At 43.0% G+C, this 12,434-nt stretch overlaps 2 protein-coding genes across 2 annotated transcripts; both read right to left on the bottom strand.

Moving 5' to 3' along the window:
* Positions 1–4,325: 4,325 nt before the first annotated feature.
* Positions 4,326–6,829, bottom strand: COPS9 (COP9 signalosome subunit 9). The gene is made up of 3 exons (XM_042042323.1): positions 6,720–6,829; positions 6,571–6,643; positions 4,326–4,635 (listed from the first exon to the last, which is right to left on the bottom strand). Exons 1-3 carry the CDS (start codon positions 6,780–6,782, stop codon positions 4,598–4,600), a joined length of 174 nt encoding a protein of 57 aa, XP_041898257.1. The 5' UTR covers positions 6,783–6,829; the 3' UTR covers positions 4,326–4,597.
* A 302-nt stretch (positions 6,830–7,131) lies between these two features.
* OTOS (otospiralin) lies at positions 7,132–11,610 on the bottom strand. Its single transcript, XM_042042321.1, has 5 exons — positions 11,295–11,610; positions 10,431–10,502; positions 10,038–10,128; positions 9,666–9,692; positions 7,132–7,636 (listed from the first exon to the last, which is right to left on the bottom strand). Exons 3-5 carry the CDS (start codon positions 10,087–10,089, stop codon positions 7,452–7,454), a joined length of 264 nt encoding a protein of 87 aa, XP_041898255.1. The 5' UTR covers positions 10,090–10,128; positions 10,431–10,502; positions 11,295–11,610; the 3' UTR covers positions 7,132–7,451.
* Between the last annotated feature and the right edge of the window lie 824 nt (positions 11,611–12,434).

Here is a 12,434-nt window from a genome sequence, read left to right as displayed (position 1 = left end):
TCCCACCCTCAAGGAAATCTGTGGGATCCCTCCCATAAAGCAGGACAGATTTATGGAGAGGCATCAGGGAGGGAGGCAGAGAGATCACACTTGAAGACAAATCTTTAATTCCCTTCTGGAGTCAGGCAGGGAAGGAGAGGGGGTATGAACCAACACACCCAGCTCCCTCTGAAAATCTGGGCATCTGTGGAAGTGGAGCTCTGCCTAACGGAGAGGACAGCACAGCTTCTCTGCTCCTTGACAGGGATTTCCAAAGAAGCCATTCTAGATCTGTACCATGTTTTGGCAAGTGTTGTAAGGCCAAGGTGGATCTGTCATCCTGGATGAGGTACAACACAGGGAAGGTGATTCCCACACCACAGCACCTGTACCCCAGTGATGCAGAGGCAGCTCCAAAGCAGTAGATCATCAAAAGGCCACAGTGGGACACTGCTCAGCAAGCTGCACTGGAAGTTGAGGCACACCCTGACTCGGAAGCTCTCTGACAGGACAGAGCCACTGTCCTGTGACAGGAGTTGCCTCCGAAGTGTCCTCGCCAAAGCACCCCCAGCTGGGACTCCCTTGGTGGGTCAGCTCCTGTCAGCACCAGGGATGCTTTGTCACGTTCCCTTGGCAACAGGTATCCCCTTGCCACATCACCCACCTCATACACAACATTCTCAGCTGTGCATCTGTTTATTCACAATATTCAAAATAGAGCCCTTTCTTCCACCAGGCTTTAAGTTAACATGAGTTCATACAAGATTACCTAAGACTTTTTTCATAAATAAGCAAGCATCATTCACAAAATAGTCCTACTTGTGAATTTTAAAAATGTTAAAAGATACTGCTCCTGTCTCCCTCTGTTCTGAACTCCTTATAGCAGCTTGACTAAAAGGTTTGTAATAAGGGTCAGGATTCTAACCCTGCTGCTTGGCAAAGGCCAATGAGCAAATATAAAAGCCAAAGTAAAAAAAAAATAAACCTGAAAGAAAAAACATGGAAGCAAATTTTCATGCTCAAAGCCACCCCTGCTGCCAAGGACTGACTTGTATCGTGCTTTTCCAAAATATCCCTGATGTGATGCTGGCATTCCAGCCCCATCACCAACAGGGACACGCAGAGAACAGGGCTGCACTATCGTCTGCCCAGCATGTTCTTATGTGCTGAAAAACTGCACATTGAGAGCAGGAAGATGCCTGCCAGCTTCTCAACACCCCAGGGAAGCAGGAAGAAGTCCATTTATTCATCTAAATGAATTCCTTCGTTATCAAGAAAAATACCTTCCACTTCAATTATTGAAATAAAATATTAAAGGGAAAACTTTTAATTCCCCGGAAGTAAACTAAGCAAAAAGCCATCAAGGAAAACCCACTATTGCCACATTAGGTCTGAGCTTGGCTGTTCCTGCTCATATGAAGAACAGTGGAGCACTGGATACTGGATAACCTGGAAACCAGCCCAGAAGCAGCACTGCAGAAATATTATACACAGATGACAGCCAGCTTCCTTTAGCATGGCAACTTTCTCTCCCTCACAATGACTGGATTCTTTTCAGCTCAAAACAGATTGCACATTCTTATTTCCAAAGAATGTACTGGGACAGTCTGCAGTTCCCTACAAACAGAACCTTGGCCTGTTGAGAGTCTTGAAGGGAACAGGCTGACATTTAAGTGTTTTGAAGCAATTACTTTTCATCTGTGCTGCACCACTGGCTACACCCTTCTAAGGCATTTTCAGCACTTGGGACCTCATCCTGCCAAGTCTCAGGCAGGTCAGCTTTACAGATTGCCAGCTGTCCCACTGCAGTCACTGGGACAATTCACAAATCTATTCAGACTAGAGCCTTTATCTGGATGTTGAAATACCGAGCAGTACCCAGCAGCTTATAACCTAATACACATCAGTCTAAATGTGTGCTTATTGCTGTTAGAACAGCCTTATTCCCTAAGAAACACTTATTATGAGATGTGTCAATCTCAACAAAAGGGACAGGAATCAAAGCTCAATAAGTGAATTGGCCAAGGCAGGCAAATGCCCTGTACATCAATTTTTATTAGAGATTTTGACATCTTGTGATTATTTCCTGACAACAGGCTGATTGCCCAGACTAATTAGAAGGAAAGCCTTGACAAATGGTAACACAGAAACAATGTGAAGCTGAAGGGCATTTTGTTCTTCATCTAACACCATTCCAGAAGGGACCCAAACAAATTACAGCTCCTGCTGGAAGTTTAACACACTCAGAGTCCTCTTTAGAGAGATGATGTGATACACACCCTCAGCCTCACTGTGCAGGAGGGAACTTCACACTCCAGACAGCTACAAGATGCATGTTTGGCAATATCCCATCCCAACTCTGCATGTTCCTCCTATTTCATTCCACCCCAGGAGACCCACCCAGGTATCAGATTGAAGGCCAAGCTCAGTTAGCAGGAGAGCAGCTGGGAATACCCAAGAACCCCCAGTAGCTGCAGCCAGAGCAGCATTAGCTGCACACCCAGGCAGTTAATGAGATTCCACAGCTTTCTTCGTTAGGACTTAAACACTTTTAAACACCCACAGACTAGGTTCCCTCCCTACAGACACACATACCATATTTCCCAGGTGCCAGCAGTACTATTTATGCTGCTTTTCTACATGAAACCCTGAGTTTCTGGGAATCTTCACAAAAAGGTATGTTAGCTATACCTACCTAGAATGGATAGTTATATCCTACCAGAATGAAAACTCCTGCTGGACCCAGGAGCATTATTTGCCCTCTACCCTGTTCCTCAGAGAGAGTTCCATGTTTTGATCAGGTGAGATGTTACAAAACTAGAACCACTCATCTTTAGCACCTTCAAACCAATGTTCACTGAGGTTTTAGACATCTTTAAAGGAGAAAACACCATCCATACTGAAGTGTAACTGTTCAAGGTGGGTTTGTATCGCAGAATATACCCTGCTCCTGTGATCAAACTTAATGCTCAAGTTTCTTACAGATTAAGAAAGCAAATGGAAAAACAAAGAACTATGGACAAAACGTGGACAAGGATGTTTTCCAAAACCAAGATGACCATAATGAGGAATCAGCAAAAGTAGATAAAAGAACAGAGGAGAGTTGCTTCTTGAATCTTATTTCTTCTTCTGCACCTGCCCAAAATGCTGCCTCCATTTCCTGGCAGCAACTCATTTCTCAAAACCTAGTTTGGAGAAAGCACAGCACCAAAGCCAGAGACAGTCCAAGCACACTTGCCACCACTCAAATTGTTTTACCTTGGTCTCAATGAGGAAAACCGGAAACCCCAGGCTCTCAGCAAAGCAAGCACTAAGAGGGAAAGGACACTGCCTGAGCAAGGCTGTTCCTTCAGGGACACAGCACAATGTCAGGCACCAAGCAGAGTAAATGTCAGAATGCTGATTTAGAGTACACTGCATGATGAAACACAGGCTGTTCAGAAATCCACAGCAACACAATCAAAAGATGCCTAAACCCTACTGGGTTTATTGTGCTTACAGTTTTAAGTTTATTTAAAAATGGTCAGAACAGTTACTGTTAGATTTAAGATTTCCTTTTTTAAGGCAAACTAAAGAAATAAAAATGTGATAGAAGTATGAAAGGGTTTCCCTGCAGGTACAATTTTAGTGTGAAGTGTTTAAAGAAAGATCAGTCACAGTATTACGTTTGCGATCAATTTATGGAATACAGATTGCATTTGAGATTAGACAGGATTACACTCTTGACTCTGAAAAAATATACTAAAAACTCACCTGTTCTTTTCATTCTGAGATCCAGTTTGGTCACTGAAGGGTAAAAATGAAACATTTCTATGTTCTGAAAAACTTATGTCAAAAATCTGAACTAGTATTTCAACAGCCTGATTCATATACACTATACCTCTAAGCACAAATAACTGCATTAGCATCTGCAGGAGAAGAAAATAATTTTATGTTTCTTTTTCTATAAAGTACAATTTCAAGAATGAAATTATATTTTTAAATCCAAGCATTCCCATGGTCTGGGGTCAGAACATTTCTCTGCTTAATGTATCAAGGTGAAATTACTTTTTGTTTCTGTGTTCCTTAAATTAAAAGTGAAGTACTGATGGTAGCTCTCTGTCTTGAAACAAAAGACAACCCACACTCTTCTCAGTCCAACCAACAAATGAGTTGGACTATTCAGAACAAGCAACCATCTTATCCCAAGACAATCTTTTACAACAAACTTTTCTAGGCAGCAATGTGCCCTACTGCATCTTTTACGTAATATCCAAAAGGAACAATGATTATTTAATACCAAAATACTCCGTCTAAGGGAGCTCAGAAGACAGCAGTATCTACTTTTAAAGTATAAGCCAGAGAGAGAGGGTTTTCTTCAGTATTTTATTCAATAAGCACATCAGCAAATAAAATTTCCAGGAAAATCTACACACCGCTTCGTAGAAATAACAGTGCACAGTTCCCTCCTTAGTTATCTTTAACCATCTGGTTTTCATATTCCCCAAGCAGCTTATACAGGTTTTTTTCCCCCTCTCTGTGATTTTCCCATTTTGATTTAATTTAATAAATAATGGAGTGCACAGGCAATCCTAGAGAAAAATCCACATCTCGGCACTGCATAGCTGGGCAACTAAGTTCACTGGATGTCGTCGTCATCAAAGAGATCTTCAAAATCTAGTCAGAAAAATAAGACAAAAATTAACCTCAAGTTTCCATGTTACAAATGCACATACAAGTACAGTACTTCATTACTTGGATTAAGGACAGAAATAAAGGTGAATTCAGTGAATGAGAGTTACTGCACCATCAGTTATTAGAAACGTGCATCAGGGTGAGAAGAGACAGCAAAGGCAGACAGACCCATGCACACAGTCTGTGGCATGGACAAATTAAACTGCTTCACCTGCACAATACAAGCTTTGCAGGTAAATTCACAAAAGCAAAGCTTCAAAGGAAGGACTTTTATAAAGTTATTAAGTATCCATCACAGAGGGGCTCAAGCATGAATCCCAAAGTTCAGAACTGCGCAAGTACTAGCTTTATGCATGCAGCAAGTCTCAGTGTAGACAATCCTGCAGAATTCTGGCTTTTGGTCATAGCATCCAAGCACACCCCCTCAAATTTTGCAGATTAATGAATTGAAATTTGTGTTAAAAACCCCTTCCTTAAAAATATTTGATTGCTTTAAAGGTGCCAATAACATTTCTGTCTCAGAACACATCTCCCACTAGTGAAATGGTTCTAGGCCCCATTGGAAGCACTCTTAACTACTCAGCTTTGCATCTTCTTTGTATACTGAACATAAACTAACAACCTAACTGAATACAAGTCTTTATCCTTACAGAAAGCAGTTTACAAGTACTGTGCAACGAACTGAGGATGAATCTTCATTTAGAAGAGTCCTAAACTACCACTGGAACACAGTGCCACAGCATGATGTTAAAAATATATGGAAATAGCTACTCCTGAATATGCTGGCTCCAACAGAGCTGGGTGTCCCTCACAACTGCTGAGAGTAGAACTGCCTTTTACTCCTGTATTCTAAGTCTTGAGCAAAATGAGAAACATACTTTATTTTGGAATTAACACCAGTTTATGATATTAACAGTACCACAGCAATCAGATTTAATAACATCTAAAACTCACTGTTGAAATGTCTAAATGTGTTTCTTCAGAAGTGTAAAAACCCCTTTAGCAACTAAGTGCAGAGTGTTGTATATTCTACCCCTAAGTGGCCTGATACGTAGCTCTTCTCTGTAAAAGCAGCTGTAAATGCTTACATATAGGCTGAGAGAATTGAGATTGTTCAGCCTGGAAAAGAGAAGCTTCAGAGTGGCCTAACTGTAGCCTTTTAGTACCTGAGGGAGCCTACAAGAAAGACTGAGAGACTATTTACAAGGGCCTGGAGTGACAGCATAAGAGGAAATAGCCTCAAACTGACAGAATGTAGGCTTAGGTATTTGGGAAAAAGCTCTTCCCCTGAGGGTGGTGAGGCCCTGGCAGAGGCTGCCCAGAGAAGCTGTGGCTCCCTCATCCCTGGAAGTGTTCAAGGACTTGTGGGATGGGGCTTGGAGCAACCTGGGATAGTGGAAAATGTCCCTGCCCGTGGCAGGGGGTGGAACGAGATATCTTTAAGGTCCCTTCCACCCCAGGCCATTCTATAAGTCTGTGATTCTATATTCATACAGCTGACTTTCAAATGCAGAAAGTATATTAAAAACAACGTTTTACTTCCATTTGGGTACATATGCACGTATACTTTGAGAGTTAATGAACTACCTGTAAACTACTAACACTCAGAGATAAATTTTTAAAGTCCTGCCCACGTTTTTACATGTATTTGCACTGTTTAACATAAGCTATTTGTTATGTGAACAGACGAAGGTATTTTTCCTTGTAACGATTAACACGCTAAACCTTCCAGGAGAGGAAAACCCGCATTTTACCGCTCCCACCGGCATCATTTGGCACTGAAGCGCTCTCACACCGCTCCCCAGATATGGTGAGCGACAAGTTTAGCGAGCACCAGGCACCACAGCCACGAGAGAGAAACCAGGCGAGGTTTGCTGAGATACCCCTCCAGCCCCCCCGGAGCAGGGCGGTCCTTACCGTTGAAGAAGTCAGCGTGCACCGCTTTCTCGTTGGCGGCCAGATCCATCAGCAGCCCCGTGCTTCCCCCTGCCTGCGAAAGCAGCCGCTGAGCGCCTCCGCGCCGTGGCACCACAGCCCCGCCACCGGCACCAGAGCACCCGCCTCACCTCATCCAGGTCCACGTAGGGGCCGGCTCCCTCCGGGAACATCTCGTCCACCGCCGGCTTCATGGCGGCCCCTCCGCGCCGTCACTTCCGCCGCCGGGGCGGAGCCGCGGCCAATGGCCGCCCCCGCCTGGGGCCGCGCCGTTGCCTTGGCGACCAGCCCCGGGGGCCGCCATCTTGCTCCTCACGCCCTGGTCGCCATGGCGACGGTGGGCCCCGCGCCTCTTCAGGCCTGAGTGAGGCGTCACTTTGCAAAGGATGTGGGTGCGACTGACACTGGCGGCCCTTCCAGCCCCCAAGATGAATAATTCCTGTACACACAGAGCGGTAAATAGCTGTCTACACAGAGAGAAGTTTCCCGAGATGAAGCTGAGAGCATCACCTGTAAAAAAACCCCAAAAAACTCCCAAAACCATGCAGCAGATTGGAGGAGTTTATTGTTTCATACAGAAGCATAAATTGTAAAAAAGAGACTAATTTAAAGCCTGAAGTGCTGCATGTAGCTGCAGTGTCATTTAGTGGCTAAAGCGCAGTCCAGGTACATTTGCTGGCAGTCAGGTATTCACTCAAACACCCTTACAAGAAACGGTAAAAAAGAAACTCATCAAAACCATAAAATGCTGCACATGACCATGGTATCACGAAGCAGCTGAAGGCAGCCCAGGAGCATTCACTGGCAGACAGCTGCTCACCCAAATACCTGGGCAGCAGCGCTGATGAAGCTGAGCGAGGCACTCAATGCTCATGGTCAGGTACGTGGTAGCCAAGGTGGCTCCCAAAAGGGAACTGGGCAAAGAAGGCTCTGGCCATGTCATTGATCCTGTTGTAGGCTCCCAAGGTCCGGAAATATTCCACATATGACCAGAAATCACTGGATGAGAAGGGCCAGTATGGCAAGGCTGCAGCTTCCTGGTAGAGATCTAAAAAACCCAACCAAAATAAAATATTGCAGATTACTATAACATGAAGTGCTTTTGTTGAACTGTTGGGCCTGGAGCCACCATGGTTTGGGGTTGTGAGTTCCCTTTGGGGGCTGCTGTGCTCTTCTGGCAGGAGAGAGGCAAGGAAAGCCATTGACCCCTCTCTCCATGACCCACTCTGCAGAAAACGGAGCCAGTATTCCTTGTTCCAGATGCATCAGGAGTGACAGAGTGGGACAAGATGAGGAGCAGAAATGAAGGGACACATCCACATTTATGCCAATTAAAGAATTCCTCAGGCTGGCTTAATTTCTAGAAGGCTGCTGGTTATTTAAAAGCAAGGAGCGATTGCAATTGAAAGCCATTTTTCCTCATTCCACATAATTTGCTTTGCCCAATATAAACATAGAAGGAATAAGGCACCACCCTCTATGCCATGCCCCTGTAGCTGACTGCACTGCCCACAGAACTTCCAGGGACTGGGACCATCCTTCCCTGATATTGCCTGGAACTGCAGAGTTGTGCCTCTTGTGAGGGGACTGTAGGAAATGAGGTAAGGGGATGGAGGGGAAAGGCTTTGCCACCTGGGAGACAGCTGCTGCATTTGGGCCTGGTCCAGCAATATCAGAATTTGATATAATCATCGAAACAAGATTTGAAATTCAGCAGGAAAACAAAATCAGTTCTGAAAATGCAGGAGCTGACCACCCATGGGCCCAAATATGGGCCAACATAGCAAAGCATATATAAAATATAAACAGCAGCTGAGACCACAGTCACAAATGTCTTTCTTTGCAGCAAAGCTAAACATAGTATTTTATTTTGATTTAAAGCCCATTTAGATAAATGAAAGTTTTCCACTCAGCTTGGAGCCAGGGTCTTTAGTAGGAATTAAGAGCCTTCAACAATCCTGTTGTCAGACTTAAATTTTATGGAGTAAAGTTTGCAGCATCTGCAGAGAGGGACTCACTGTTTATACCAGCTGACCTTAGATTCACTTTGCAGGCTGCTGTTTGGTCCAGTGTGAAAGAAAACAATAATTGCTGGTAATGAGAGCAACAGGACACTGCCTGAACAGTGTTCTAATTCTAGATTGATGCAGGCTGTCCTGACTGACTCAAAAGGTGCCACAAAAATATTTGCTGTACACAAACAGCGGATATATTAAAAATATTTTAGAGGCATAAAGAAATAGAATGGAGCATAGGGAAAAAAGGTTTGAATTATAAGTAATCATATTATTAGACCTTATTCTGTATTTGTCCTGTTCATATCTGTTATAATACTCTCTGCATATTTGTGCACTGGAGATGCTGCTGGCTGTCCTGCTGGTTAACTGAGATGTACACCAGCAACAGCAGTTACTTGGTTATTGCAGATACTTCTCTGCAACTTTGTTGACAATTCTGTCAACAGAGCCAAAAAGAGGTTAAATAATAGAATCATCAGTAAACCAGTATAAACATCATTAGGGTGTTGAGGGTTTTTTAAATCAAAGGCAAACACTAATCCAATGGACTAATCACACAAAGTGACATGAACCACAGGGTAGCTGTGCTAAGGGATTTAGTCCAACATTTCTTTAATTGGTTTTATGGCAATTTGTAAATTTTAATCTTTTTGTCATGAAAGTCGGTATTTCTTGCCAAAAACCAGATATACATACAGCATTACTGTCCAGGACAGACAAAATTCTCAGATGTCCTATACATTTATCAGTCTGGTGCTTTCCAGTTATCATTCTGTACAACAGAATTAGTGACTTGACTGTAATCCCTTTTCATTTTAAGACTGGATATTAGCTCTACTATTATACATTAATATGTCACCAGCTTTTAATAAATTCTAAAGGATTTTTCTTAAATTTGCTATTCTTCTTCCACCAGAACTAATTGAAAGCTTTTCCATAGTCCACTGAGGTTAATAAGCATTCCTACCAAAGTCACTGCTGGGCATCAAGTCTGGGAGTTACAAATTACTCTCCTAATTATTAGCGATACAAAGGAAATAATGACACATTAGGAATTACCATCTCCATCCTGGATGGATCGGGCATCTGTAAACAAAGAGGAAATGCATCAGTACCAGCTCCTGCACCAAAAGACTTTCTGTTAACAAAACATTCTCCATGTATAACTGGAAGCTGACAAGTTCTTTAGTGCCCACATAGGACCCTCTGTGCAGGCAAAGGATTTTTGTTTCTTGAACAGCAGGGCAAGGATTCCCCGTTTGCAATCAGTCAGTGCTATGAACCAACTTAGTCTGGCTGTTAGTCATAACTCACAGCCTAAACAGTTAGGATTAATATGTGAGCAATACTAAACAGAAGATACTGTATTTGTAACAATATTTCTGGCAGCTTGCAAAATAAACAAGAATATAAATTCAGTAGTAATCTTACCTGTTAGCATGTTCATCAGCATACAGAAGAAAAATAAGCCAGTAAATGTCATCTTGTCTGCAAGATACTGCTTGTGCTTCTGAAAAGTAATCTGTACAATTGAGGATTATTACAAGAGATTAATAATTATGCAAACTCTATTATTTCTTGTTTTAACAGAATAGACTCCAAAATAGATTCTAGTTACTAATTTAGGCATAAAAAAATGCAATTACATTTCTTACAGCTTCTGAAGTGCAACACAGTATTAAAAGACCATCAGTCCTGAAATGAGTATTGATATTTTGGTTTTAGATGGCATAAATCCAAAAGGTGCCTCTGAATTGACATGAAATTAAGTGTCTTTGGAAATGTTTGATTTTGTGGTTAATTTAATTTCACTTTAGAAATTACCTCTCTCTTTCTCTTCTTTTCTTCTTCTTGCAGCTCTGAGTCAGCTACAAAACTCCAAAAGGATTTCTATTGCTGTAAAATAGCAGTGCTTTGTAAGGAAGGGTGGGGGGGGGGAACGTCACTGAGTTACTACACCAATCTGATTTTGTCTTCTTCAGGTATTTTAACTGCTCACATCTGCGTTATACTTCAGCACTGCCCATGGAAGACACAGTGGACAGTTTCTGAGAGGAAATCAGAATTAACTTTGGCAATAAAACTTGTTTTTGAAAGACAAAGGGAGAAAATCCAGAAGCAAATTCAATGATTATTACAGTTGCTGCCCTCCTGATTTTCTTTCTGTCCCTTCAGAAAAACTGATTTTCATAAATACTACTTGAGCAAATTGCTAAAAGGTTATTGAGTTCCCTCTCCAGCTCAGTCTCAAAACCCAGAAATACTTGACACTGCTTTACGTTCTTACTTAGGATCCTTAAAATCTAGAGCTTAAAATGTACACAGGCACCAAGTGCCCACAAAAATCAGTTGGGTTACAGTATGTAAAGAAGGCAGTCCCCGATGACTGCAGCTATGCTGATGGTGCAGGTACCTTCAGAGGGTCAATAAAGTACATTGAAATGCATTTTCACATTATACTGATTTCCTGGAAAGACTTCTTTCCCACACCAAGCAGGTGCTTTGGGCTCCAGCCTGTGCAGGTTGCTATATGGATCCAGCACTTTGAAAAGCCTGGAGGGGAGACACAGTTTGGAGAACATTCAATTGACACACACATCTTGATTGATTTTCTTTTAGCACGCAACCCCTGATGGCAGCAGGTGTGGTCAAGGGCTAAGATGTAGCAGAAAGTGTTCTGTGACTCACAGGGAGATGTGGGGATTTCCATGCTTCTTGAAGATGTGGCAGTTCAGGTCATCTTGCCAAACCTGGCAGCTGCTTCCAGATGGCTCCTCTCTTGAGAGGAGGTACTGAGATGCCAGTGCAGAGCTCACTGTGCATGTTCATGCTGTGAGATCTGACTGTACAGATGCTGATCTGAGCTGCACCCTCTTGCTGGGCATTTTCAGTTGCCTTTATGGTCTACAAAATAATTTCTCTGTGTCAGTTCTAGGCACCTGCATTTCCCAACTGCATGTGTGGGCCCCGACATTGGTGCCTTTGCTGTACCACATCCACCCATCTGCCACAGGAGCGCAGAGAAAATCTATGTACTCACAGAGTCCTGGAGCAGAGAGACCCGGGTGAGTGGCCTTGCAGGAGGACCCAGCTTGGCTGGAGTTTGTTCCTATCTACACACAGAGTTGGATAGTTTTGCCAAGAATTAATTCAAGATGTTCTGAGCAAGGGAAAAAAAGGGTGCTTTGTAGCACACTAAGCTGTGCCAACTCTTGTGGAGGCTGAAAAGAAAAATATTATGAAAGAAGAACCTGTTCCATCTTTGAAAGGCTTTAATCCTCCTGCTTAATATATTTTTCCCAGACCTGTAGGAAGGGTCCCTACATGAGCCACATTCTTCCAGCACCTCAGCCCACTCACCTGGGTTGCAGCAGCTGTGGGTGGGAAAAGGCACTTCCCTGCTTGGAGTCCTGTGGTGCATCCATGTACCTGGGCCCACCCACCAGCATTGCCTGCAGAGCCAAACTTTCCCTTTTACTGCCTAGTCCGCATATCCTGCTGAAATAAAAAATCAGAAGCACTGAGGTGTGCTGATATACACACAAAACAGTTATCAGCTGTAACTGAATAATTGCCATAGAGCTACTTTCACACACATCCAAAAGTAGCTTTTTGTTTTGGCAGTTGATAAGGCAGGTATAGTTCCAAGTGGGAGATGAGATAACATGTTTTGGATGATGACAAAGGAGAATAATGATACTCCTGATGCAGCCACACCCTGCAGCTCTCCCCTTGGAATATTAACAGTGTTGTAGGAGGATGACAGTCCCAGAGGTTATCAGATTTAGGGTCAAACTAGTCACAATATGGTCTGCTACAACACTGGAT

This window comes from Corvus kubaryi, unplaced genomic scaffold (assembly GCF_017639235.1).
Source record: "Corvus kubaryi isolate FWS band 111438036 unplaced genomic scaffold, C.kubaryi_AGA036_p1.0 37397, whole genome shotgun sequence".
NCBI classification, from domain to species: Eukaryota; Metazoa; Chordata; class Aves; order Passeriformes; family Corvidae; genus Corvus; species Corvus kubaryi.
The sequence above is the reverse complement of the archived record's forward strand: the minus strand, read 5'-3'. Positions and strand labels throughout refer to the sequence as shown.

Bases quoted from the DNA above. Each gene is read 5' to 3' on its own strand.
- COPS9 (XM_042042323.1), bottom strand. From the start codon at position 6,782: ATGAAGCCGGCGGTGGACGAGATGTTCCCGGAGGGAGCCGGCCCCTAC. The intron at 6,644-6,719 runs GTGAGGCGGGTG...CTGCTTTCGCAG, and splicing joins CCTACGTGGACCTGGATGAG to GCAGGGGGAAGCACGGGGCT. The intron at 4,636-6,570 runs GTAAGGACCGCC...TTTTCTGACTAG, and splicing joins GCACGCTGACTTCTTCAACG to ATTTTGAAGATCTCTTTGAT.
- OTOS (XM_042042321.1), bottom strand. From the start codon at position 10,089: ATGACATTTACTGGCTTATTTTTCTTCTGTATGCTGATGAACATGCTA. The intron at 9,693-10,037 runs GTAAGATTACTA...CTTTGTTTACAG, and splicing joins GCTGATGAACATGCTAACAG to ATGCCCGATCCATCCAGGAT. The intron at 7,637-9,665 runs GTAATTCCTAAT...TGGGTTTTTTAG, and splicing joins ATCCATCCAGGATGGAGATG to ATCTCTACCAGGAAGCTGCA.